The 27,175-nt window shown below is 39.9% G+C and overlaps 1 protein-coding gene across 3 annotated transcripts in view; it reads left to right on the top strand.

The window, feature by feature from the left end:
- Window positions 1-27,175, top strand: part of ITPK1 (inositol-tetrakisphosphate 1-kinase) — a 307,786-nt gene that overhangs the window by 259,111 nt on the left and 21,500 nt on the right. For all 3 annotated transcript variants that reach the window (XM_027870122.1, XM_027870121.1, XM_027870120.1), the window contains exons 6-8: window positions 5,590-5,688; window positions 6,213-6,253; window positions 17,921-18,086. In XM_027870122.1, coding sequence (XP_027725923.1) covers window positions 5,590-5,688; window positions 6,213-6,253; window positions 17,921-18,086 — 306 coding nt within the window. The remainder of the gene's footprint in view (window positions 1-5,589; window positions 5,689-6,212; window positions 6,254-17,920; window positions 18,087-27,175) is intronic.

Consider the following 27,175-nt stretch of genomic DNA (forward strand, 5'->3'; position numbering starts at 1 on the left):
CATTGAAGCAAAAGTCAGGTCAACAAGTATTTACTATGTTAGGCCCTGGGCTGGAGAGCTGGCCTTAGAGCTAGGCAGACCTGGGTTCAAGTCCTGCCTCTGACAAATACTGGCTTTAATGATACCAGGCAAGTCATTTAATTTATCAGTACTCTCTAAGACTATAAATTGTAGAGAAAGTGCTGACCTGCATTAGTAAGGGCTGCTTCCTATACCAAAGAAATCACAGATGCACTTCCTTTCCCTGTTCCTATCTGTGGTTTTATGTTTTAGGAAACAACTTGCTTACAACAGCCCTGTCTAGTAGAGGCATGGATTTTAGTCTCCTTATTTAATTGAGAAAGAAAATGAAATTCAGAGACCTAAAGAGATTTGTCCACAATCACAGATCTAGTGGATACAGGGTGCCCCTAAAGTCTTAATGCAATTTTAAGCTTTGATAGCTTAAAATTTTTAATAACTGAGTATAGGATTTAGGACTCAAATCTAGGCTCTCAGATCCTGAGACCAGCATCCTTTCCGCTGTGCATTTCATTATGTTCCTTGAACTCGTAAGCTGTAGTTGGCATTTTGTTTGCTTCTTGGCTATTCAAGGCCTTCTTCACAGTCAATCTCCTCTCCCCCCCCCCCCCCCCTTTGCAAGAGTCCTTGAAGGTTCTTGGAGGAAGTGTTCTTTGTGAAAAAGTAGTGAGACTATCAAGGCAGTGGTTTGTCTTTTCGATTTCTTTCTAGGCAACTACAGCTCTGTGGGTTCCCAGGCAACCCTACACGTCTAAAAATACTACAGTTAGATACAGGGCAGGGGCACATCAATTCTACCCACAGAAACATCTCTAGCTTAAAGGTAAAACAGTTTTTTTTTTTTCCTTAAAAGGAGTATATGTGGTAATAAAAGGGGAACATCCCACGTGATTTCATTTTCTTCCAAATAATTCAACCCATGGGATTCCCATGGTGAATTCATATAATTTTAAGGGTAACTAAGAATCTTACTTTGCATAAGGAACTAATTTCCTTATTCCAAAAGGGAGGTGGAGATGAGGAAGGAGTACGTTTCAATCCTGTGTCTCCTAGTCTGTCTTCCTGGGTACTATTAGAGTGGAAGTCACTTGCCCAAGATTGTACAGGTAGTTACTATCAAAGCTTAACTCAATCCCAAGTCTTCAAATTTCAGTCCAGTGCTCATTTTAAGTATACCATACTGTCCCCAGGGGGCATGAAGCCTATACTAAAGCCCAAACTGGTCCTGCCTCTGTCCTTGCCCCTGCCTCTGCCCCTTTTAATAATATAGCTCCTATTTAATATATCAATTTAGGATTTTTCAAGCACTGTGAAGTGTAAGTGGTGTAAATAGTATGCTGGTTTTATGGTTGAGGAAGCAAAGGTTTAGCAAAGTTAAATGATGAGTAAGGTCACAAAGCAAGTTAAATTAGGGCAGGTACTCAAACACAAGTCATTTGCACTCTCAAGGGGGGGGTCCCCCTTCACTTTTTATTCCTACGATTGACCTCTTTGGGTGTTTACCAACTAGTAATAGAATAACTGGTTTTGTTGTGTGTGTGTGTGTCTAACCCTCTGCCAAATCTTTCTCTTCTCCATCTTCTTTTCCCCAAAGTCATCACTTCTAACTACTAACTTTTTTTTTTCCTCCTGAGACTCTCTAATCGTTGCCTCAGAAATGTTTTCCTTCTTCCATCCCTATCTCATCTTTCCTTGTGAAAAAAATGGGTAGAGTAACCAGTCATCCAGAATTTCCCAACATCAGATGCTCTCCTCCTTAGCCCAGTAATTTTTGGCAGTTTCCTACTAGACTTTGCCCATCCCTCACATTTCTAGACTCTTCCTCTGCAAGCATTAGCAACTTTGGCTTTAAGCTCAGCTTGGTGTTGGTTTGTAGAAAAAGCAAGGAACTACCTTTAAGCTACAGTGAATGTTGACATCTAGCTAGAACACCTTTGGAAAATTGCTAATTACTCAGACAGAGGTAAATGGTGGTGGCATACAGAGTATATGACTCAAACTTTTGAAGTGTGAAAATGTTGGTAATTTAGACTGGCAACTAAGATTCTTCCTTTTTTCCCCCCTTAGTTTTTACTCATGTCTTTTATTTTTATCTTTTCCTTTCCAGATGTACTTTTCACCTTCACTCATCCACTTAACTTATTGAACTTTGTATTTTAACAAAGAAAGACAGTTGAATGAAAACAACCTTCACAGACAGCATAGTCAGCATTCTAAACCTCCAGTTTCCCACTTTGCCTCAGGAAAAGAGAGAAATGCATTTATTCCTTAGTTCTTGGGGGCCAAGATTGTTCAATAGGGTTACAAAATATTTGGCTTCAATTTAGTATTCTTTCCATTTACATTATTGTAGTCCTTATGCGTATTGTTTTCCTGGTACTGATTACTTCATTCTGCATCAGTTTACGCAAGACTTATCTTGTTTTTCTGAATTCCTTATATTCATCATTTCTTAAGGGACAACAATATTCCATTATATTAATATACTATAATTTATTTACAGTTCTTTGCTCCCACAAAATATGCTGTTATGAAACTCTGATATTTATGAGAGCTTTCTTTCTGACTTTGAACTCATTGAGGCATATGCTCCAATGTAGGATTCTTTAGTTAAAGGCTATGAACAGATGCATTTCTTATTTAATTTCAAGTTGTTTTCTCAAATGGTTATATTAATCTACAGTTTCACCAATATTTTGTTACTGTGTCTTTCTTCCCACAATCCATGCAAGCATTGATTTTTGTGTATACACGTACATATTTTTTAGTTTGCTGGATATAAGATAAAACCTTGGTTGGTTTAATTTACATTTTTATTGTATATGCTGTGAACTACTTAGCCAGATGAATGACATCAATAATGAGCGTCTGACAAAGATAAGTTTATAATTAATTTTAGAACTACAGTCCTTTGACCATTTATCTTTGGCTCTGGGTTTTATATATTTTGTTAATTCTCTGTATGTCTTGGGAATTAGATTTTTCAGAAATACTTAATTCAATGATTTTTCCTGTATGAAAATTTTCTAATTCTAGCTAAATTGATTTTGTTTGTACAGAAGCTTTTTAATTTTTTATTTTGAAATTGTTTATTTTGTCTTCTATGATCAGTTTTGTCCCTTGTTTAAGAATTCTTCTTAACCATTTATAGCTGTGAAAAGTACTTCCTTCTAATCTCTGGTAACTTTTTTTTCATGATGTGGCCTTTTGCATTTAGTCATATATTCATTTGGTACTTATTGTTGTTTATGGTATGTGATACTAGTTTAAACCTACTTCCTACCAAACTGCTTTCCAGTTGACCTACAATTTCTTGTTCAATGAGGAAGTCCTTTCCCAAGTTGTTCATGTATAGGAGTTTATCGGCCATCACTAAATTTAGTTGTTTCTGATTCTGTTATATCTAATCTATTCCAGATGAGATTCTGATGACAGAATATCAGTACATTTAGTCAAATGTAGAATGCTAGTAAATATTTGTTTCCGTTCACATTTGTGTGAATGTTCTTTTACCCTGTTCCCTTTTCATGAGTTTTTCCAGCTTCCTGAGTAATTCATTAGGGACTCTTGGTTGGAAGAAACTTAGCTTACATGCACCTGAAAGAGTAGTTGATCTCTTGGGAGTCCCACGAAGACCACGGGCAGTGTTACCACCAGAGAATTCAGTTTGTTTCAATAAACATTTATTAAGCATTTACTATATGCCTGGAACTATACTAAGCGTTGGGGATTCAAAAAGGGCTAAAAGACAGTTCCTTCCCTCAAGGACCTTGCAGTCTAATGGGGGAGAAAACAAGTAAACAAATATGAACAAACAAGCTATATACAGGATAAATAGAAATATCTTTTTCACAGAGGGAAGGCACTAGAATGAAGAAGGGTTGAGAAAGGTTTCCTATAGAAGGTGAGATTTTAGTTGAGACTTAAAGAGAAGCCAGAGAATCCAGGAGAAATAGATGAGGAGGGAGAGCATTCCAGGCACATTCCAGACAGCCAGTGAAAATGCCAGGAGGTAGAAGATATGTTGCTAGAGGAATTGCAAGGAGGTCAGATTCACTGGATCAAAGAGTATGTGGTGGGGAGTAAGGTGTAAGAAAAATGGAAGAGGGAGAGGGGAGAGCATTTTGAACTGAATGCCAAAGAGAAGATTTTGTCTTTGATCCTGGAGAGAATAGGGAACCACTGGAGTGTCTTGAGTAAGGGAGCATGACAAGGTCTGTCCTTTCAAGAATGCCCTCAGGTTTGAGTTGAACCTAGCAGAAGTTTTCCCTGTCCTTAGTAGATAATCACAGCAAAGACATTAAGTCCCTCAATGCTTTTCATCCTAATTTCAGAGTTGTAGTCTCTCAAATAAAACTGAATAGAAATAAGGGATGAATCTCTTAACTTCTTAAGGTAAATTAGACTAGATCTGGGGTCAGGCTAGAAGCTAAGAACAATTTTTGTATCTTTAAATACATCAAAATATTTAAAAATGTAAAAACTATCCTTACTTAGCTTGCTGGCCTTGCAAAAAGAGGCAGTAGTTTGGATTTGGCCTGTTTACCCCAGCACCAAATCATCTCTGAGGTTCCTTCCACCTCTGACCTCCTGTGACTGAGCTGAAGGACTTCAGCATTCAGCTTTGCAAGTGGGGCCAAGAGGCAACAGAGATGCAGGCAGAAGCTCTGGGTTTCCCTGAAAGCCAATATTGCACTTTTCAAAAAAAAAATTTAAAAGTCACTTTGAGACTGCCAGCCAGAAATAAGAATGATAAGTAAACAGCAGGGGTCTTTTCCAGATGCCAGGTTTCTCAGCAATGTATTGTATTGTACTTCTAATGGGCCTTTGTAAGGAAAACTGGTGCTGGCAGCTTGAATCAGATTCGCTGCAGACAGTTTGGAGAATGTTGTTCAGTGTTTTTCAGTCACTCCCCACTCTTCATAACCTTCCATTTAGAGTTTTCTTGGCTGAGATACTGGAGTGATTTGCCATTTCCTTCTCTCATTCATTTTAGAAATGAACCTCAGGAAACTGAGGCAAACAGGGTTAAATAACTTGTCCACGGTCACACAGCTAGTAAACGTCTGAGCGCAGATTAGAACTCAGGAAATTGGGTTTTCCTGACTCCATCCTGGGTGCTTTATTCACTGTGCTACCTACCTGCAAGAATCCTTTGGATCTGGAGAATCTTTTGCCCTAAAGATTTCCAGACCATGGATTTACTGTAATCCTGACACTAGAGATCAAAGTCTTGGCTCTATAACAAGTTTGAAGTAGCAAAATGAAGTGCTGTATATCTTAGCTATTGAGTAAGACTTATTGGAAGAGGTGACATTAGAGTTAGGTAGGGCTTTAAAATTTTGTCTCCACACTTTGTGCCTATTAGTGCTCTGCACACAGTAGACACTTAATGAATGAATGAATGAATGGTGTGACATTTCTGATGAAATTTCTAATCATATTTCCAAGCACAAGTCAGGAAACCAGGAAAATCGCATTTGTTTTCTACTGAAGCAAGGCCACTTGGGAGGAAAAAGAATGCTCTGACCAGCCTGATAAATCTTTCTGTGTTCTTTTGTCTTGTAGATGAACGGATCTGTTCTCCACCCTTCATGGAGCTCACAAGTTTGTGTGGAGAAGACACCATGCAGCTTCTGGAGAAGAATGGACTGGCCTTCCCATTCAGTATGTAAATATACTTTGCGTGGTCCTAGAATTATGCATATTACCTGTGATTCTTTTTTCAAAAGTGCTGCAAACTTGCTGTAAACCTGACCTCTCTTCCTAGAGTCTTCTGGGCCTGGGCTAATGGATGCCATTGTTCAGTGGAATAACATTGCTATGTTGGGAGTGACCATTAATAATTTGGTGGCATTGGTGGCACTGAGACCATTTAAAAAGGGAACAGAGATCTGATACCTTTTCAGACATGTGGGGGGCAATCTTCCCCATGATCTGCATTAGGGTAGCATTAAATGATTTGTGAGGAGCTCAGTTTTTGTTTGTGGTAATCTGTATGTGGAATTCTTAAACAATATTGTAAGCCCCTGGGTATCTCTCCCACTGAAGGCTGAAAACATTTGAGATGTTAGCTGACATTTATATCTCCTGCTCACGACGTACTCTGTCTTCTGGGAAATCTGGTAATTTTAGTCACCTTTTGTAATCATTACATTCATTCCTTTTTTGTTTCTTCCCCTTGCTGATAGTTTGCAAAACCAGAGTGGCCCACGGCACCAACTCTCATGAGGTGAGTGAAAGACTGCGTGCGTGCGTGCGTGTGTGTGTGTTGCATGCACTTCCTTTCCCTTTCCCTCTCCCTCTTCTGTTCCCACCTGAAACTTCACTTTTCTTTAGTTCTGGGTTGACAATGAGCATTTACTGAGGTGGGAGTCTTACAGTGATTATAGTCTTGGGCTTCAATCATTTCTACACTGATAACTGGAAGGTACTTTCCATGTGAGGCCTTCCAGCCCCTACTTTAGGGTCACCAGCTTTAGAAATAACAACATATTATGTCAACCTCAATGCCTTATACTGAAGATAAGTTCATAGGTCAATGTGGAGACAGAGGGAGGTGTAGGGGAGCTAGTCATTCCATTTTCAAGCTGGAGAATGATAATTCCTTTTCTTTGCTTTTTCTGGTTTTCTCTGTTTCTCACTCCACAAGTTCATTTTGAAAATCTGTTATGTAGCAAGAACTGTGCTGGGCCCTAAGGGGGATATCCTTGGATTTTAAGTCCCTGCCCTCACAAAGTTGGCAGTCTTGTTAATGAAGCAAGACTGACAGACACGAGACAGTTTAAAGGACAGCAGAAGACAGACTCTGTCTAGATAGGTGGGGGAAGGAGGAGGAAGAACTGTTCTGCAATGGATAGCAAACCTTGGAGTTAGGAAACCTGGGTTGAAATCCTACTTCTCAGCTTTTAGGAGAGGTCACTTTAGTTCTTGGTTTCCCAGGAAACTCTCAAGTCTCCACAGTTAAAAAGCAGGTGCTAATTTGTGCTGACTGAGGGAGTTTCCTCCCTGACTGTTCCTTTTCCCAGTGAAAACACAGGTATGATTCAGAACAGAAATACATACATACATCTCCCTTTCCTAGTGTCTAACTCTATGTATGTATCAGTCAATTGATAGAGTATGTATGGTATGTATACACTAACCATACATGCACACACATACATACACACTTCTCATGCACCTGTACTTCAAGTACAAGGTAGTGGAGTATCAGCTTTTGAGTGTTAGGGGACTTAGGAGAAAGGAGAGATAAGAGGGAAAGGCTTCCTGTAGGAGATAGATGCTGAGTGAAATCTTAGAGAATGAGGAGCATTTGAGGAATCAGGTGGTAATGAGAAAATATTCCCAAGTGATCTTATGAATTATATCACGAAAGGATCTTAGAGATCACCTGGTCCAGTCCTCCAGGTTAGGAAACTTGAGGCTCTGAGGAGCAAAGTGCCTGGGGTTATATGGCTGGCGCATAACAGAATCAGGATTCAAACCCAGGTCCTAAGGCTGTAGACTCAGTACTTTTCCCACCGTGCCATACAGAGCAGCATGAGCAAAGGCACAAGGAGTTTTTGTGGGCATGTGGGAGATGTGGAGAATATAACCTTGAAAGTGTCATGACTTAGGTATACATAGTTTGCAGGAAGAAAGTTCTTTTGATTCTCCTTGGTGGCAGAATTGGCATTTGGACAGCCACCCCTAATTCACTTTGTGTAGCCTTCATAAGAAGCCCCAGTGACTCACGGGGCATCTTCTAGCCCTAATGATACCAGGCACTTGTCACCAAAGTGGTGATTAGATGAAATTGGCTCAAGGATAGGGAGTGAAAACTGTCTAGCACGGGGCTTAATTGGCTCACTGTCCTCTCTGCAGAGCTGTAGTTGGATGTGAAGTTCTATTCTGAATCCAATTAGGGGAGCATTCCACAGCTGCGGGCCTCTTTGCCTGTTCAGAAGCTGCCTGGAGAGCATTCTGAGGAACTGGAGGCCTCCACCTTCTAGCTTATTAGTAGAAAGGGCACAGTCTGTCACTTAAAATCTGTCAGGCAGTAGCTGTTGTAGGCTCCAGGCACATGCCTCTTGGCCCTCTGTCTGCTTTTTTCCTTCAGGCCCTCTGGCTTCCTCTTGTTCTGAGAATGGTTTCAGATCCCTTGTTCAGGAGTAAGCAGAGTTTTGGAGGTTTCAGAGCCAAGCAGAGGATTGAATTTGTTGACAGGGTTACATCTAGTACTTTTCCTGGGTCTTGTCAAAGTACCCTTTTCACATCAACACTTCTGATATCTTCAGTTTGATTGCCTTTTCAATGCAATTATTACTAATAATAATATCTAATATTTATATAGAGTATAATATATGCTAGGCACTATACTAAGCACTTTACAGATACTTTGTCATTTTGATCCATGCAAGAACCCTAGGAGGTTATGTGCTATTTTTAGCATGTTTTCTAGATGAGGAAACTGAGACAGAGGTTGTGACTTGCCCAGGGTCACATAGCTAGTAAGTGTCCAAATCTGGATTTGAACTCAGGTCTTTCTAACTTCAGGCCTGGCACCATCCACTTGTTCTTCACCAAATAAGTTTGTTTGCTGTGACCAAAAAAAATCAGATTTTTCTGATTTGGACAGGTCCTCAGAAGCCACCTAACCTAGCCTCCCCACTTAAGCAAATACCCCTTCCAATCAGCCCAAGAAATGATTATCCAGTCTCAGTTCAAGATCTCCAGTAATAGAGAACCTATCGTTTTCCTTGGCAGTTTATTGTTGGACAGCACTAATAACATGAGATGTAACCGGTATAAATGTAGTGTCCTATATTTGAGCTTCAAACAAGAATCACCTTTACAGGCACAGCATGGGGAAGGCTTGGCTAGATAGCAGTTCTTCTGAAAAGAGATTTGGGGTTTTTAGTGGACAGCAAGCTCAAAATGGTAGCTTGTAAAGCTAAGGCAAAGTTAAGTCGTGTTAAGTGAGCCAGAATGTCCTGAACAAGAGAGGTGATAGATACTTCTCTACTCTGACCTAGTCAGGTCACATCTGCAGGGTTGTGTTTCATTCATAGTGCCATGTTTTAGGAAGGACATTGATGAATTGGAACTTGAGCAGTAAGTTCAAAAGGGTTATAGAGGGTATTCTCAGTCATGTGCTGTTTTGACTAGATGGTTTCTGAAGAACGGCGTGATTCCATGGAAAGAGTGCTTGATTTAGAGTCAGGACCTAGATTAAAATCCAAACTCTGCTTTTTACTATGACCTCTTGTACAACAGGTCTTGTAAGAGACTTGTACAAGTCTCTTAACTCCTCATTTACAAAATCAAAAAGTCAGTTGTGTTGAACTTGGGTGCTGTCCAAGGCTCCATCTAGCTCTCCTTAAGCCTATGGTATCTGTAAATCTGGAATTTGGCGAAATTTTTGTTAAATTGAGGCCAACTCTTCCTGGAAGATTTTGGATTTCTGTGATTCTCTGAAATTTTCCTTACATTGAGCCAAACTGTTCCTTCTGCTGCAATTCGAACAAGCCTCTTTTATGTGTCCTTTTACAGTCCTTCAGATACTTGAAGTCATCTCTCATGTCTTCCCTTCTTCAGGATAAGCATTTCCAGGTCCTTCTGTTCCCTATGTACCTGGTGTACAATTTTCTCGCCATCCTACTTGCTCCCATTTGGAAACATTCCAGTGTGTCAGTAGCCTTCTTTAAAAAAAAAAAAAAAAAAAGTGGTACTTAGAACTATATATCATACTGCGGTTTTCTCTTTAAGTCTGTGTATAGCCTATCATTTCCCTCATCCAGGATACTATGCCTTCATTGATATAGCCCATTGCCTTATCTGCTGGTGAAGAACTGATCTCTTAAATTTGTCTTGGCTGGTCCTTAGATGTTAGTCTCTCACTGGGCCTTACTTGAAAATTTTTCACCTTGGCAGGCCCTGTAAAAATTTCTGTTCAACTGACTTAGCCTTTGAGAGCTGAGGGAAGAAAATTAAATGGTACAGTGGTTAAGAGTATAAGTTGTACCTTTCTCCCCAAATCTGTTTTATTTGTTATAAAATCTGAGTATAGCTTATGGTCCTCTCATTCTCCCTCACACCCCACCCCACCCCCATGGCCACCTGCCTAATAAATCTGTTTAGGGTTTTTTTCACCTCCCTCCTTCCCTCCTTCCCTTTCAAAGGCGATGGTTTTCAGGGAGCATCCTATCTTGACACTTATTAGTACTCCATGGTTTAAAGTTTCCATGGAAACCACAGTGTCATTACCATGGGTGGATATACTTTATTCAGACCTTCCCACTTGACTTTTTCATCTCTCCTGGGAGTAAGTCTTGAGTGCAGGGCAAGGCACAGTGCCACAGACTTTGGGGCGTCAGTATCTGGATCCTTATGTAAAACAGTTTATTCCATTGATGTCAGCTACGGGGGGGGTGGGTGATCCAGAACTAGCATCAGTTTACGTTTCCTGAGCACGTAGTGACTGAGAGGCAGTGAGTTCTGGTGGGAGTGATAATGATGGAAAAGATATTAAGAGCTAACATTTACATAGCACATAAAGGTTTTCAAAATGTTTCCTGTACATTGTCTCATTTGATCCTCACGATAACCTTGAGAAGTAGATTCCTACAGACATTGGGTAGCACAGATGGGGAAACTGAGTCACTGAGAACTTGTTCCCACAACTAGTAAATGTTTCCGACCAAGATATTGACACAATCACTCTTTTCAATCATTTTTCTCCCCATGACACCAAGAGAACAGTGCTATACTTGGAGTCAGGGGCCCTAGGTTTAAATACTCTCTTGACACTTAGTAACTTTGTAAATCTGGGCAAGTGACTGTATCTCTATGATTCTTAGTTTCTTCATCTGCAAGTGAGGATAATAATACTTGTACAAGCTATCTTAATGGATTGCTATAAAGAATGTTCTTTGTTAAATCTTGAAATACTGTATAAATTTGAGTTATCGTCGTCAACACTCAACTTAAGCATTAGACAGACTTAGGGAACCTGAGCCAGTATTCAGAGATGCCTGTGCATGTATTTTGAGCTAACGGTAATAAGATGTTCACAGTTTGTAGTTCCACAGTATTTGTAAGATAATACTAGGGTCAATGGAAAAGAAGGTAGAAAAGGGGAGATTTTAATTCAACATAAGAGATAAGTTAACCACCATTATATTAAGCGCTTGCTATGTGTGGAGCAGGGGGCTGGAGACAGAAAGAAAGGCAATAACACACAGCCCCTGCCCTCTCGGACGTGCAAACAGCTATCTACATCCTAATTAGAGAGAGTAGAGGGAAAGCACCACCAAAAGTGCCAAGAATGGAACTAAAAAGACTTCCTGAAAAAGGACTAACAGTTAAATGGGTTGTCTTGAGAGCTAGGTAGCGCCATAGTGCACAGAGTGCTGGGTCTGGAGTCAGGGAGACTCATCTTCCCCAGTTCAAATCTGGCCTCAGACACTTTTTAGCTGTGTGACCCTGGGCAAGTCACTTAATCCTGTTTGCCTCAGTTTTCTCATCTGCAAAATGAGCTGGAGAAGGAAATGACTAACCACTCCAGTTAACACTGGAACAAACCACTGGGAGGTAGTGAATTTCTCAATTACTGAAGAGCTTTTTAGGAGCGAATGGGTAAATTAGTTTTATTTGATTTTGCTCACATATTAAAAGGGTTTCAGTTTCTTTTTGCTAATGAAGGGAATGGTGAGAAGGAAAGATGATTTTTTTTTTTGTTTCTTGTTTTTGGTGAGGCAATGGGGTTAAGTGACTTGCCCAGGGTCACACAGCTTGTGTTATGTGTTATGTGTCTGAGGCCGGATTTGAACTCAGGTCCTTCTGAATCCAGGGCTGGTGCTCTATCCACTATGCCACCTAGCTGCCCCCCCCCCCCCAAATTTTTTTAATAAAAGCAGTGATTGAATGACCACTTGTTTGGGACGTGGTTGGAAAGGATTCTTGTTTCAAATAATAGTTAAACTCAATATTGCCTGATGTCCTTTCCAGTTCTAGGATTCTGATTTTATGCTACATTGCCTCAAATATTTAGCAAGAAGGCCTTGCTTCCTGGGTAGTCAGGACCAGAACTCTTGCAACCCCTGTAAGCTGTGAGTTCTAGGATCTAGTTATGTTCTTCAACTGTGGACTTAATGAATGCACATGAACACATTTTTTTCCTTTTGTGATAATTTAAGCATCTTTTTTCTTTTGTTAAAAATGTGCTTTTTTTTTTTTAAATGTGCTTTTTTATCTCTGTGTGCCCTGCCTGATCTTACCCAAGCTCTGGATCATGTGGCTCAGGAGAGGCTACATATATGCTATCTGTTGAATCATGAGATATACATGTCCATCACCCACTGATGGTGTCTGTCACAGTCTTGAGTAGATAAATACACTGCCATACACATGGCTGTCAGACTCATTCCTGCAGTGGCTAACGAGGGCCCTGAGAATTCTTGCAACAATATGTGCCAGAGTTGGGAGGATCTAGTAAGATAAGCTTTTAGAGTGCTTAGCACAATGGCTGGCAAATAGTAGATGCTATATAAATGCTGGCTATTATCATTATCATTATTATTCATTAATATTAAAATTTTAAAATTATAATTAAATATAATTGACATTTATATAGCACTTCAAAGCCTGCCAAGTGCTCTATGTGCTTTATCTCATTTAAGCCCCCATAATAATTCTTTGAGTTAGGTAGTACAACTTATGGGATTCTCCACTTTATAGATTAGGAAATTTAACCTCTCAAAGAGAGGTTAAAATTATTAACTCAGGGTCACATAGCTAGTAAAATGTTGAATGCAGAATTTGAAACCAGGTCTTCTGACTCCAAATCCAGGAGTTAATGTAGGAGCGTTTATTAAGTGCTTACTATGTACCTGACACTATGCTAAGTAGTAGAGATATAAAGAAAGGAAAAAGCACAAGGTCCAATTCCTTAATGATGAGGCAGATTTGCAGATAACTGTACATAAAAGGCCCTCTGGTAGAGTACTAGCTAGCATTTGTAGAGTGCTCTAAGGTTTGAAAAGTACTTTACATATGTTAATGTTAATTTACTATGTTAATTAGTGCATAACTACCTGGTTAAACAGGTGCTATCATTATTTTCATTTTACAGATTTGACAACAGAAGCACTGAGAGTTTGAGTAGTTTGCCTTGTGTCACGTAGCTAGGGAGTATCTGAGGCAGGATTTGAACTTGAACTTGGGTTTTCCTGACCCCCAGGTCCTGCATTCTGTGTTCCAGCATTTAGCACAGTAAATGTTTATTGATATTGGTTGATTAATTGGTTTTTCTGTAGTTTCAGCATTTTGTGTTCTGTGGCCAATTTAATTCAATGAGTCTAAGAGTGAATATGTCAGATTTTTCACTATGCTCTTTCCCCATCCTTACTGCTTTTGTGGTTCAAGCCAGATAATATAAGTAGTAGTAAATAGCAGTATCCTCCCACAATATAATGCTCTTGCCTTTTCATATTTGAAAGGAGGTCCATTCCTTTCTGTATGTCAGCATGTGCTAAGATCTCATCATTTGTTGCAACAAAATCACAATATGTGGGAGCTGGCAGGCCATCATCAAATACAATCACCCTTGCTGTACAGAAGAGGAAACATATCGACCCCAAATTTGGGAGGTGAATCACCCAAGTTCACACGGTGGCTGCAAAAGACTGGGATACATGCCTCCTAACTTGCAGCATTGGTCTCTTCTGCTTCGGGCTTTTTCCATACCTACTTTCTGTCACTCACTCGTTGTTTCCACCTGCAAACAGCCCAGTTTAATAGTTTAAAGATTTTTTTGAGAGTAATTTATTGGTGTAAGGATTTAACTTGAATCTCAACTAAGGTCTGCAGGCTTGGGGACATCCCCAAGGGTACCCAGGAGAGAAAAGCATGCATGTGTGTATATACATACTTACATGCATACATACGTGTGTGTATGTGGAAAGGAGGGGAGGGAGAGGGAGGTAGGAAGGAAGGAAAGAAAAAAAGAAAGGGGGCCCCTTTTTAGTATTTACCCAGTGCCCTCCTTCCTCATGTTTTTCTGGAGTATTTAATTGCTCAGGGCAAGTGTGAAAGAATATAGTTTTTAAGAGCGTTTTCCCCTGGTGCCTAATGTTCACTATCAGGTTACAATGGGCAATTGAGAGCAATGAGTTTTTGTTCTAGTCCTGTCCCCACCCAACCTTTGTGATTCTAGTTACCTGCTAGTTCTGATTTCCTGCCTATAAAATGGTAATCCAATAAATCATGCTGGGTACCTGGGGATTTATATTCTCTAAGTTGCTTTGGAATCCATAATTGTAAGACAATTATTATTACTTCTGTAGCCTTTAATAGAAATGGTCTGGTATCTAGTGAAACAGACCTGCCAAGGTCTGAGCCTCACAGTCTTTGGATTTTATATTGGCTTGAGAGTTTCTAGATGTCTTGGAATTAGTCTCTTTGATTCTGTTGCTTGTTTCCCTTGTATGATGCTGTTTGTATTAGTGTAGTGTTGCATCTCATTGGACATTTTTTCTGGGCTTCCCCATTCTATCCTGTGATTTAAAAATCAACCCAGACAGTGCTGTGGTGATAGATGAGGTCGCATGTTGTTTGGAGTGATAAAAAACACCAGTAAGTTCTCATATTTCCTGTTAGACAAAGAAAGCTCGTGGCATTTATTCTAATTCTTTTTTTTTAATTTTTTATTAATTTATTTTAATTTATCAGCAATCACTTTCATAAGCTTTTGAGTTTTAAATTTTTCTCCACCTCCCTCCCCACAACAGCACACTATCTGATATAGGCTATACATATACATTCCTATTATACATGTTTTCATATTAGTGATGTTGTAAGGAAGAATTAAAACCAATAGGAGGAACCACAAGAAAGAGAAAACAAAATAGAAGAAAAAATAGCAAATAGTGTGCTTTGATCTGCATTCACACTCCATAGTTCTTTCTTTGGATGTGGATAGCATTTTCCATCATGAGACCTTGGAGATGTCTTAGATCCTTACATTGCTGAGAAGAGCTAAGGCTATCAGAGTTAGTCATCGCACAACATAGCTGTTACTGTGTACAATGTTCTCCTGGTTGTTCTCACCGGGATCTTTGGGTTTATCAAATTGTTTAATCTAGTTCTTAAAGCTTATAGAATCATTGGATATTAGAACCCAGAACATAGAAATTTAGAGTTGAAAGGGACCTTAGAACATAGAATGTTATAACTGAAGGAAAAAAATAGATAATGGAATGTTAGAGCTAGAAAGAACCTTGAAGATCGCCTGGTCTGTTTCCCTCTTTATGCTGAACCAAACTGTCTGATGGATTGAATGACACTGAATTGCCAAGCCCCAGACTCTTCTCCCTTGTACTATCCCCCCCCCCCCCCACATATACTTACATATATTTATGTGTGCTTAGATACATATAGAGACAAAACGCAGGTTTTATTTTGATTTGTTAGCATCCTCGGGGGAAAATAGATAAATAAAAAGTATTGTCTTTGTCACTCTGTGGAAGTCTGAAAGTCTTATTTTTGGAAGCAATATCAAAGTAAGGGAGTCTAGGCTTAGCAAAGCAAAGCATTTTTAGCATCAGTTCAGTCCAAACAGCTGGAGGCCTACGGAGCAATGACTCTCCTCTTCAATGTGGACTTAATTAACTGAAGACCAGGAAAACCTTTTTCCATTCAAGCCCCCCCCCCCCCCCCCCCCCCAACAATCTAGTAGATCCTGGGGGAGTTCAAGTTTTGATGCATCCTTTTTTGATGCATCCATTTTGATGCGTCCACCAAAGTTGGAAAAGTTTTGACTATAAGTCTATCAGTGGACTGAGTTTCTCTTGTCCAGGGATCAGCCTACTAACTTGATTCCACCACCATGTTCAGGGAAGCCTGGACCTTGCCCTGACCTTAGCTGTAACCATGCTAGTAAGTACTGAAAGACTAAAGGAGACAGAAAGTAGATGAGACAAGTGATTATCATTGAAGGTGACCAGGGATTAATGTGCCTGCCAGTGAGGATTGATGGATTCCAGAAAGAATTGATGATCTACATCCTGAAAAGGTCAAGGCATCCTGTGTCTGTCTGTCAATTTCTTTCCTTTCTCTTGCCTTTCCCTCACACCTTGAGGCGCCTTGACCAAGAGAACACATCAAGGAAGAAAACAGTATTTTCTGAGGATGATGCAGTAAAACTTGATTAGAAACTATGGAATTAGACTGATGAGCAGTGGCAGGAGTTTGGTAGTGCGAGAGGTAGTTCTTCTGTAATATGAGGAAAGTATTAATTATGTTGTAAGTGTCCATCCAGGGCCACTTTCTTTCTCTGGTCTTTGGACTCAGATCCTCTGTTTCCTAACTTCATTCTACCCTCATTATGTTACAGGTGCTCAGCTAAACTTTATTTTTGCCCAGCAGCTAGCTTAGTGCTCCATACACAGTAGGTGCTTAATAGATGCTGTTATCTTAAGGGAGAGTACATGAGAGAATAGTTGAAATCCTGATAAAGCGACATGTATTATGTATTTTACTCAATGTTAGAGGCAGTATCAAATAGTGGCTGGGCTTGGAACCAGAAAGAACTGAGTTCAAGTCCTTCCTCTGACACTTAAGGGCTGTATGAACCTGGGCAAGTCACTTAGCTCTGAACCTCAGTTCTTCATCTGTAAAATGAAGACATTTGGCTAGATGCACACTAAGGTCCCTTCCAGTGCTAAATCTGTGATCCTGTGGTCTGATATGTTATGGAATGTCAGCTTTGGAAGGAACCTTGGAACATAGAATTAAGAGCTGGACAGTATCTTCTGATCCAGGCACATAATAGGTGCTATATAAATGCATCCCTCCTTCCTTTCTTCTCCTTTTTCCTCCTTCTCCCCTTTCCTCCCTTCTTCATTCCTTCTTTCCACTCTTCCTTCTTTCCTCCCTCCCCCAATTCTTCCTTGAAGGCAGGGATCTTTTTTGCCTTTCTTTGTGTCCCCGTCATTTAGCACAGTACCTGGCATGTAGTAGGTACTTAATAATGTGTGTTGCTTGAAATCTCCTTTAAGACCAGCTGTTTTCCTTCGAAGCTCAGCTTAAGCATCACATTCTACATGAGACTTTTCCTGATATTTCCCCAGCTGCTAGTGTCCTTTGCATTTATATTATATTTATATATTATATATTTACATTTTTTTCTCCCCAGATAGAATGAAAGTTCCTTGAGGACAAGGACTCTTTTTGGGGGGGGGGGGCAGGGCTAGGCAATGGGGTTAAGTGACTTGCCCAGGGTCACACAACTAGTAAGTGTCTGATGTCATATTTGAACTCAGGTTCTCCTGACTCTGGGGCCAGTGCTCTATCCACTGTGCCACCTAGCTGCCCTGAGGGCAATGACTCTTTCTGTTTTTTTTTTGTTTTATTTTATTTTTGTTTGTTTTTTATATTCCCAGTGCCTGGCACATGGTAGGTGTTTAACAAATACTTGCTGATTGATTCAAGCCTTCCTGGATCCTTTCCCCCTTTCTTACAGCAAAATATGATCTCTTCTTTCTCAAATTCTCCTGCAACTTCATCTTTCTCCTTTTCCACTCTCATACTGTATTTTGTATCATGCTGATTTGTGTACAGTTTTTAACTGCCTTAATTATAAGGTCTTTGAGACCAGATCCCATCATTGTTGTCTTTGTAGCCATAGCGCCTGACACATCTTATTTATAAATATTATGTATGATAAATGTCCTGTTGAGTTAGTTTTATTATCTAATCCTTTTTACTTACCTAATACCTATTGTCAATCAATAAACATTTATTAAACACCTACTATGTGCCAGGCACCGTACCAACTGCATTACAAATACCAGATGTTGAGTAATCTTATGTCGAAATAAATGAGGACAGAACTGAATTAGTTTTCTTATTTCATCAGATGGCCATCATCTTCAACCAGGAAGGTCTCAGTGCCATCAAGCCCCCTTGTGTGATTCAGAGCTTCATCAATCACAATGCTGTCCTGTACAAGGTGTTTGTGGTAGGCGAGTCCTACGCAGTGGTACAGAGACCATCTTTGAAGAACTTTTCTGCGGGGATGTCAGGTAATTTACCCAAAGGCCTTTCACGGTATTGACCGTTAAGGAGGGGGGTGTGTGTGTGTGTGTGTGTGTGTGTGTGTGTGTGTGTGTGTGTGTGTGTGTGTGTGAATGAACGTACTTTTAGGATCAGGCTGCTAAAAGGATAGCATCTGCCTCTCCTCTGTTACTCAAATGGCGAGCAGAGGTAATCCAAATATGACAATCCTCTGTTCTTGAGTACATATGAATCAGGATTCAGCAATACTACCATGACTCAGAACATACTTGTGGGTTCATAGCTTGGGAAACCTGTCTTCAGAGCCCAATTATTAGCTAGAGGAGAAAGGCATGCTCATCAGTCTATAGATTTAACTCTTTTTTTATGCCAAGGAGTTCCTTGACTTGGAGCCTGCAAGCTTGTTCACCACACTTGGCTCAGGAATGCTTTTGGCCATCCAAAAAAACACAAATTCACCTTCAGAATAAAATTTACAACCATTAAAGAGATTTCAGATTTGCCTGAATGAACAGGAAGAACTTATGTGTTTCTGTATCATTCATTCAGTAATTGAATGTTGAGAAGTCACAGTAGCAAGAAGGCCAGGGAGAGTGTTCTAAAAATCGATCTTTGAGAGATAGCAGGGAGAGGGAGATGACTCACAAGTATAATTGTTAATTGTATTCAGTCTTGTCACACACATTTGCTTACTTAAGATTTGGATGTATGATTTCTTCAGTATATAGAACTTCAGGTATAGAAACTTCCCTTAAGCAGATGGTCACAAGTCAGCAACAAGCATTTATTAAGTGGTTGCTTTGTGCCAGGCATCATGCTAAACTCAGAAGATTCAAAGAAAGAAAGGCAAAAAACAGTCTCTGCTCTCAGAGTTCATGGTCTAATGGAGGAGAGAACATGTGGACAACTTTGTACAAACTACATACAAGCTATATACTGGGTAAATTGGAGATAATCAACAGAGGGAAGGTATTAGAATTAAAAAGGACCAGGAAGGATGTGGGATTTTAGCTGGGACTTGAAGAAAAATCCAGGAGGTAGAGATGAGAGACATGGGGGACAGTCAGAGAAAATGCCCAGAACCATGAGATGCAGTGTCTTGTTCAAGGTGGTTAAGGGGGTAGGTGATTGGGGAAGGATAACGTATGAAGAAAAACTTAATAACATTTAGAAATATTCAGAAGTTCATTGGGCTAGTTGTTTTATTTGTTTTTATTGTTTTAATTGGCTGTCTGCAAGAAGAGACTGGACTTTCCCTTGGGAGGAATATTGTGTGGGTTTCTTGTTCAGGTATGAGCTGAAGGAATTAGATGGCCTCTGGGGTCCGTTACAGTTATGAGACTCTTTGATTCTCTAACATTTATTAAATGGCTACTCTGTGCAGAGCTCTGTAATAGACACTGGGAAGAAATACAAAGTTTAGTTAGGTAAGTTACTCACTGCACTGCCTTCATGAAACTTAAAATCCAGATAGGAGTTAAAGTACAAACACAGATAACTATAATACACATCTTATGTTGTGTATATTAATTCTCAAAATGCGAAAAAAGTTTTTTATGCAAATTCCAAGGAAGAAAGCAATTACTGACCAGAGGTAAGGAGGCTGATATCCATGGAAGGCTTTGTAAATCAGGTGATATTTGAGTTAATAAACTTTTAAATGAGTAGTACTTCAGCAGGCAAAGTATTTGGAATGGAATAAATAAAGGCTTGCAAGTTTAGAGCTAAAAGGGACTTTACAGAGCGTAGTAACTGACTTATTTTACAGATGAAGAGTTGGAAATTTAGTAAGAGCCTGTAGTTGACTGAATAGGTATCATATCTGCCTTCTAGATTTTAAGTTCTCTAAGACCATTGCCCAGAGCAGTCATTAAATCATTGTTGGGTTACACTGATTGTGTTTCAAGCTAAGGCAGTCATTACCCAGAGCATTGGGCCCTGAGGTCAGAGAGACCTGAGTTCACATCCATTCAGACTTAGATACTTGATAGGTGTGTGACTCTGGACAAGTCACTTAATCTGTTTGTCTCCGTTCCTCATCTGTAGAATGAGGATAATAATAGCACCTACCTCCCAGGGTTGTTGTGAGAATTAAATGAAATAATATTTGAAAAGCACTTTGTAAACCTTGAAGTGCTGTATAAATGCTAGCTGTTGTTTATGTTAATGACCTGAGTGTTGACTGATCTAAAGAGAGTTATATTCCTTTGTGCCCTGTGTGTAAAAAAACAAAACAGTGTACTGACTTTCAAGACAACTGATAAGTCACTCTTAAGGGGAAATCTGTAGCTGGAGCTTTCTACACTTAGATAATCTTATGTGCTTTTTTTGGCAAAGATCTTTCTAAGCCCCTAGATTCCATCCCATTAGAACTTCCTGCCCCTCTGTGGACCTTGCTTGGTCCCCCCAGACTCTCTTAAATTAAGTGCAGCTGTTTACTCACCCTTGTATTCCTCTCAGCTGTCCTCTCTTGAGTGATCCTTTCCTGCAGCAACACTGCAGGCCCAGAGCCTCACTGATGTGAAATAACCTTCTCTTCACACCTGCTTGAGAGTCCTTCTCCTTATGCCAGCCCAAGTCTGATTCTCTAGGGCCAGAGCGGGGAAGAGGAGAAATGGAAACATTATGAGTAGATGAGGAGGTGAGGCTTTTGAAATTCAAGAGGAAAAACAAGAAAACTTTATTTCTAGTGGTTCTTTTTTTTTCCCTTCCTAGGCTTTCACAATTCCAAATATGCCAAACATGATCAGTTTACCAGTACAACTATATTCACACATTATTTGTATTTTCCACATTGCATTTTCCAGAGACAATAACGACAAACTTATTTTAGGTTTACAAATGTCACCTGGCATTCTGATCTATAATAAGCACCATAGAAATCATAAAAATAATATCAACCATCCTTCTCCTCATTATTTTTTATCATCATTATTATTCTAGTTGTAGTAGTAATGGTAGTGGTTGTTGTTTTGTAGTGGTTAGTGCTAAACTCAGGATCTGGAAGATTTGGGTTCCAGTACTGCCCAACATGTTTTAGCTGTGGGACCCCTAGGCACTCTCTAAGGATGTAAGCTGAAGAGAAAGTGCCGAGTTCCTCATTAGGTACTCCCTACATCCTAGCACTTAGTACAGTGTCTGGAACATAATAGGCATTTCATAAATGCTTGTTGACTGACTACGTGGCTGATAGCACAGTATCAGTTAAAGAGGTGGGGGAGAAACATTCTAAAATGTATTTCCTTCCATTCTCCTCCTTTGTACCCTCACATTTGTCCCTTCTCAAAGAAAGTTTCGATTCTGTCAGGAGTCTCAACATTTATAGAAAATCGATCTTTCTCCTGACATGCCATTAGAAGCAGCAGATATCAGGGGAGTATTGTAGAACAAATGGTATCTCATAATTCAATGCAGTCCTGCTGGATTGAAACCTTGTTTTGTTAAACAAGGTTCTGTTTTTGCTGGCTCTTTATAGTTTTATACTATTCTTGGTACTAACCATAACCATTACCAAGTTGTCATAAGTTATATAAAATTGAGGATAGAGTGGCAGAGGGGGAGAGAGACTAATGAAAATAATTATATTCTTATGTATCTGAAAGAGCCCAGTATTGGATAGAAGTCAAGAGATTTCATTCTAAGACCAGGTCATAGAATCATCCACCTTGAGGGTTCTTATAAGAAATCTTTTTGGTGTCATGGACCCCTTTGGCAATTTGTTGAAAGCTATGGCCTCTTCCAGGATAAGATTTTTAAATATGTAAAAATCCTTAAGAGTACAAAGAAAACCACTTATATTGAAATACAGTTATCAAAAATAGTTCATGGCCTAGTTCAGTTTTTCTCACTTCACGTGAAAATAAGACCTAGGGAAGGGAGATGACTTGCCTTTGTTTATAGACAAAGGCAGAATACCTAGATCAGAGAATACCATTTGCTAGTCACTTCCCTCTCTAAAATGAGTTTGGACTAAAACTCAGATAATCAAGTTATGTCCCTGGTGACAAACTATAGGCTGGCCAAAATTTTTAGTTTAAAAAAAAAGTGTGTCTGTATGTCTGTGTCTGTCAGTCTGTCTTATCAACTAGCCCCAAATAAACTAGTTAGCCATTTTGATCTTACTTATGTGCTTGTATACTTCCAAGTATCATTGGAACATCCTTGAATCAATTATTAATGATCATAATTTTAAAAATATGGTCCACACACATGGATTTCTGAGCATATGATCCTATTAAAAAAATTGAATGTGCCTATGCTAGATCATTCCTAGTTTCTTTTCTAGTTCTAACATTCTTAAAATTTTAAATAGTCATAAGCTGAATAACTTCCTCTCTTTGTGCATGCCTATATCATCATAGTTATTGGTGAATATTAATTTAGTGCTCAAACTGTGTGTATATCTACCTTTGTTCAGTTTTGCCATCACAAGGCAAAACCCTCCATTTAAACTCTTTTTCCTGAGAAGTCCTTTGAGCAGAGGCAGGTATGGTGTAATGGACTCAGAGTCCTGAAGAGCTGGGTTCTAGTCCCACCTTTAACCCATACTGGATGTGTGCCTCTCAAGTTGGCAAGAAGGTACCGATCTGCATTGGTAGAAGGAATTTCCTCCCTGAGAATTCTCTGTACCAATCAAATCAAGTCTGGCTCCTCCTCAGTACTTTCTTTCCTTATTTATTATTGCCACTGCCTTTTGGGTCATACCTCACAGCAAGAGCAACGTGGGCCCTGAATGGAGTAAAGTAGTCTAGACCCATGTGAGATTATAGAATTTGTGGGGAGGAAGAGGTTGTTTCCATGCTGAAAACTCCAAGCCATGGCAGGGTCTGTTGTAGATAGCATGAAAATCGTGCTAAATATAGCTGCTGAGACTACCCTCTGTTTCAGGGGACTCCTCATGAGAGCTTGATTGTGCATGATCATGAAGCCTAAGGACTGGGACTGTGTATCATATTCTACACATATGAAGTGGGCACTTCATACATTGTATTTTTAAATAAACCTGATTAGAAATTAGGCTCTTGGGGCAGTTAGCTGGCGCAGTGGATTCAAGAAGATGCACTGGCCCTGGATTCAAGAAGACCTGAGTTCAAATTTGGCCTCAGACACTTGACATTTACTAGCTGTGTGACCCTGGGCAAGTCACTTCACCCCATTGCCTCAAGGGGAAAAAAAAAAAGAAATTAGGCTCTGGGATTCTCTGCTTCAGGACCACTGCCCCAGAGAGTAGAGTTATATATCTTACTCCCTATTTCTCTGTTTGTCTCTTCTGACTGGTCAAGTCCTCCTTTGCTTCTCTGGACATTGGTTTTCTCATCTGTAAAGCAGGGACTACAATATCTTGCCTTTTCTGCTTATTTGCTTCTCTGATGCTCTCCCTTTCCTGGTCAGAGAATTTGCAGAGGGACTTAGAACTCCTTTAAGGACAGCTGTGCCAACATGATGGCAACAAGAGGAAGGATTGAGGCAAAGAGATAGAAGAGTCAGTGCTATACCTGTATGTTCTGTGAGAGTCTGGGAACCCTGGCATGGATATGGGCTATGGAACCAATGGATATGGACTGTCATCATCATAATAACAAGCATTCAGTAAGCTTTTACTACATGTCAGGCACTGTGCTAAGCTCTGGGGATATAAAAGTAGAGTAAAAACAAGGTCCTTCCTCACAAGGAGCTCACGTTCAAATAGAGGAGACAGCATTTTTCTTGCCTTGGTTTATTAAAATGTAGCTAATGGCGAAATATGTTTTGCATGACTTCATATATATAATGTGTATTATGTTTCTTGCCTTCTCAATGAATGAGGGAGGAGAGGGAAAGAGGAAAAGAATTTGGAATTTAAAATTCAGAATGAAAAATTTAAAAGCATTTAAAAGGAATTCACACTCCTGAGTAGCAGTAGGATGGATGGCATTACCAGTTTAGTTTATGAAACACTTGGCAGGTGCACTCATGCAGATGTTTGCAAGGTTGTCAATCTCGTTATATAATCATAGGATTTTAGAATTGGAAAGGATTTTGCAGATCGCCTAGTCCAACCCTTTCCTTTTATAGATAAGGAAAGGTGAACTCCAGGCAGAGAGTGGTTTCCCCGGGATGATACAGCTAGCAAATAACAGAGCAGCTGTTTCATTGGACTTCTAGAGTGGTCTCTCTGCCACCAGTCTTCCACTTTCCCCATCCATCTTCCCCCAAACTGCCCAAATAATCCTGCCAAGGAGCCGATTTCATGTTACTCTGCTCAGACACCTTCAGTGGCTCCCTGTTGTCTTGATTTCAGTCTGCTTTTCTGGCCTTATTTCACATTGCTTCCCTTCACTCCATCCACGTCATTTTCTTCCCTATTCTTCTATTCTGTTCTTCCCTAAACTTGATATTTCATCTCTTACCTCCTCAGCACGTTTTTCACAAAGTGTCTTCCTTGCCCTGAATCCACTCCCTCCTCATGTCTCTGCTTCTCAGAATGATTATTTTCCTTCAAATTACCACCTTGAATCCTTCCCTGATTTGTCTGGTTTTTAGTTCTTTCTCTGTCTTGACGTTGCCTTTATTTACTTATTTATCTTTGTGTTGTATCCTTCCAAGTAGAAAGTAAACTCTTACTGAGGCTGCCCTTTCCACTTTTCCTTTTTCCTTGTTAGGATATTCTCCTTTATATGAAACCAGAGTCTGCCCCTCTATACCTTCTTACTCACTGCTTTCATTTCTGCCCTTTGTGATTAAATAGAACAAATCTAGTCCTTCTCTCATGACAGCTTTTTAGTCTTACAGATTGCCATAGTGTCTGTCTATCTCTGCCCCCTCCTGGCCATAACTCTTCTCTTTTCCAAACTAAAATTTCATATTTCTCCCACTTATTGTCATTTGGCATGCTTTATAGTCCTGTCGTCATCATTTTCACCCTTCTGAACATGCTTCACTTCATCAGTGACCTCTCCTCTCTCTGGGACTCAATTTCTTCATCTGATCCCTTCTGACTCTTAACATTCTCTGTTTCTCAGGTCTGGGCATCAGCCCTGACTCTGATCCTTATAATATAACCTTGGGCTTCAACTTAACCTTTCTAACCCTCAGTTTCTTTATTTGTAAATTGGGGTTAATACTACTTGGTGACCTACATAAGGTGCTAGAGATAATTTTTGAATTGTTGTTAATTTTATTATTCCCTAGGGCCTTGAGATATGAATAGCAGATAATATAGGCTTTTTTGTAACTGAGGCTATTCTTTGATGGGTAATTGGATGTTTGTATCCCTTAGTCTTCAGAAAATGAAGATTCCCTGGGGCTGTTGGAATGAACAAGGGAGAGAAGTTAGGAGTAAGATATCTTCTTCGTATAATGGTGGAGGATAATAGCATATAATGGGAAGAGCTCTGCATTTGGAGTCTGGAGAATTGCTTTCTCAAACAGTAATTACCCTTTTGACCTTGACCAATCATGCTCAGCCTTATTCTCCCTATTTTTAATATGAGGATAATAACACCTGTCCTGTCTCCCTCTCAGAGTTTTTGGTAAGAATCAGTGAGAATAAACATCTAAGTATTTTTGTAAAGCACTATTATACAGTGGTTGTGTTCTTGTGTCCAGTGCTTCCTGACCTTCTGGGCCTGTGGCCTGTTGGAGGAGGCAAAGGTCTGGAAGATGCTGGAACGTAGTGTCTGTGCTTACCCTGTAGGATTTTTATTTTTCTCAGGCGGCCAGACAGGCAGCCCTCCTGGATCATCTTTCATGCCCTCCATTTGGAATGGCTCCAGAGCGAGCTAGAGGAAGGTCAGGAATCCTAAGGCAACAATGTGCCTTGAAGCTCAGCTAGTGAGAATTATACCAGGTACATTTCCAGACTGAGCTTGGCATGAACTTATATCAGTTACCTACAAATCATTTCGCCAGCCCTAACACAGAGAAGTCCTTAGTGGACAATGAGTGTGGGAGGAAGGAAAAGAAACTGACTTATATGAGAGTGTCAGTACTGCCCAATGAACCTTCATATTGCAGAGGTAGCCCTCACATCTCTCTCTTTGCTGGATATTGAATCATTGCTTAACAAACAGCATCCGTTTTTACATTTCTGACATTGTCAGCTTGTGAGGGAGGGAGGGGTGAGGGCTGAATATGGTTACACATGTGCTTTTTCTGGCCTGTATATATAGGTTTAGCTGCATAGACGTTTACATGCTCCTCTCAGTTATCCAGATAGATCTGGTGCCCTGGGGCACGGCATAGAAGACTTGTTGAGTCTTGGGTTACCAATTCAAAAACCAACACAGATAGAACAGATACAGAGGAACAGTGTGGTGTCTGTGTGTGCTTTGCTTGTAGATATGTGAGTGGTCTTCCCAATCCAAACACCAATGATCTGAGGATCTTGATTTCATGCTATTTGAAGCCTGAATTGTGGGTCCTCCCCCCATCTGTACCTTAATGGCAATAATTCCACCTCATGTTTGTATAAAGTACTTGCAAACAGAATGAAGTCCTACAAATATGGCTATGAAAGGCCTGTCCAAGGAAAGGTAATGTGGCAAGTGGGAAAAGTCAACCAAATGAGGTAAATGACTGAGGTAGAGATTCATTTAAAATGGTCCTTCTGATAGTATGGTATTGTGGAAGAAGCCCAGGTAATAGAACCAGAAGACCTGTGTTCAAATCCTGGTTCTACTACTTACTACTTTGTGACCTTGAACAACTTATTTAACTTATGCTTCAGTTTCCTTATGTGTAAAGTCAGGGGGTTGAATGAGATTTTCATTAAGGTTCCTTCTAGTTTCAAAGCCTGTGTCAGAAAAAAAAACATAAGAATATTTCTGGGCGGTTCAGCATGTCCTTAATATAGAAAAGTGGCCTCTTGGGGTTGTGGAGGACGTCATTTTTCCAAGGATGGGTGGTTAAGGACTTAGTGGGCAACATTTCAGCGAGGGACTGGCCGATTGGTTGGTCTGCAGGATTGCCTAGGTAGTACTGCCCCCTGGTGGTAAGTGTATAGCCAAACCCAGTCCTTTAGAGGAAAGCATTGTAAAGGATAGCCAAAAAGAGTCATTGACTCTGACCCTTTTCTTTCTTTCTTTCTTTCTTTCTTTCTTTCTTTCTTTCTTTCTTT

This window comes from Vombatus ursinus, unplaced genomic scaffold (assembly GCF_900497805.2).
Source record: "Vombatus ursinus unplaced genomic scaffold, bare-nosed wombat genome assembly UNPS02014794.1, whole genome shotgun sequence".
Lineage (NCBI taxonomy): Eukaryota > Metazoa > Chordata > Mammalia > Diprotodontia > Vombatidae > Vombatus > Vombatus ursinus.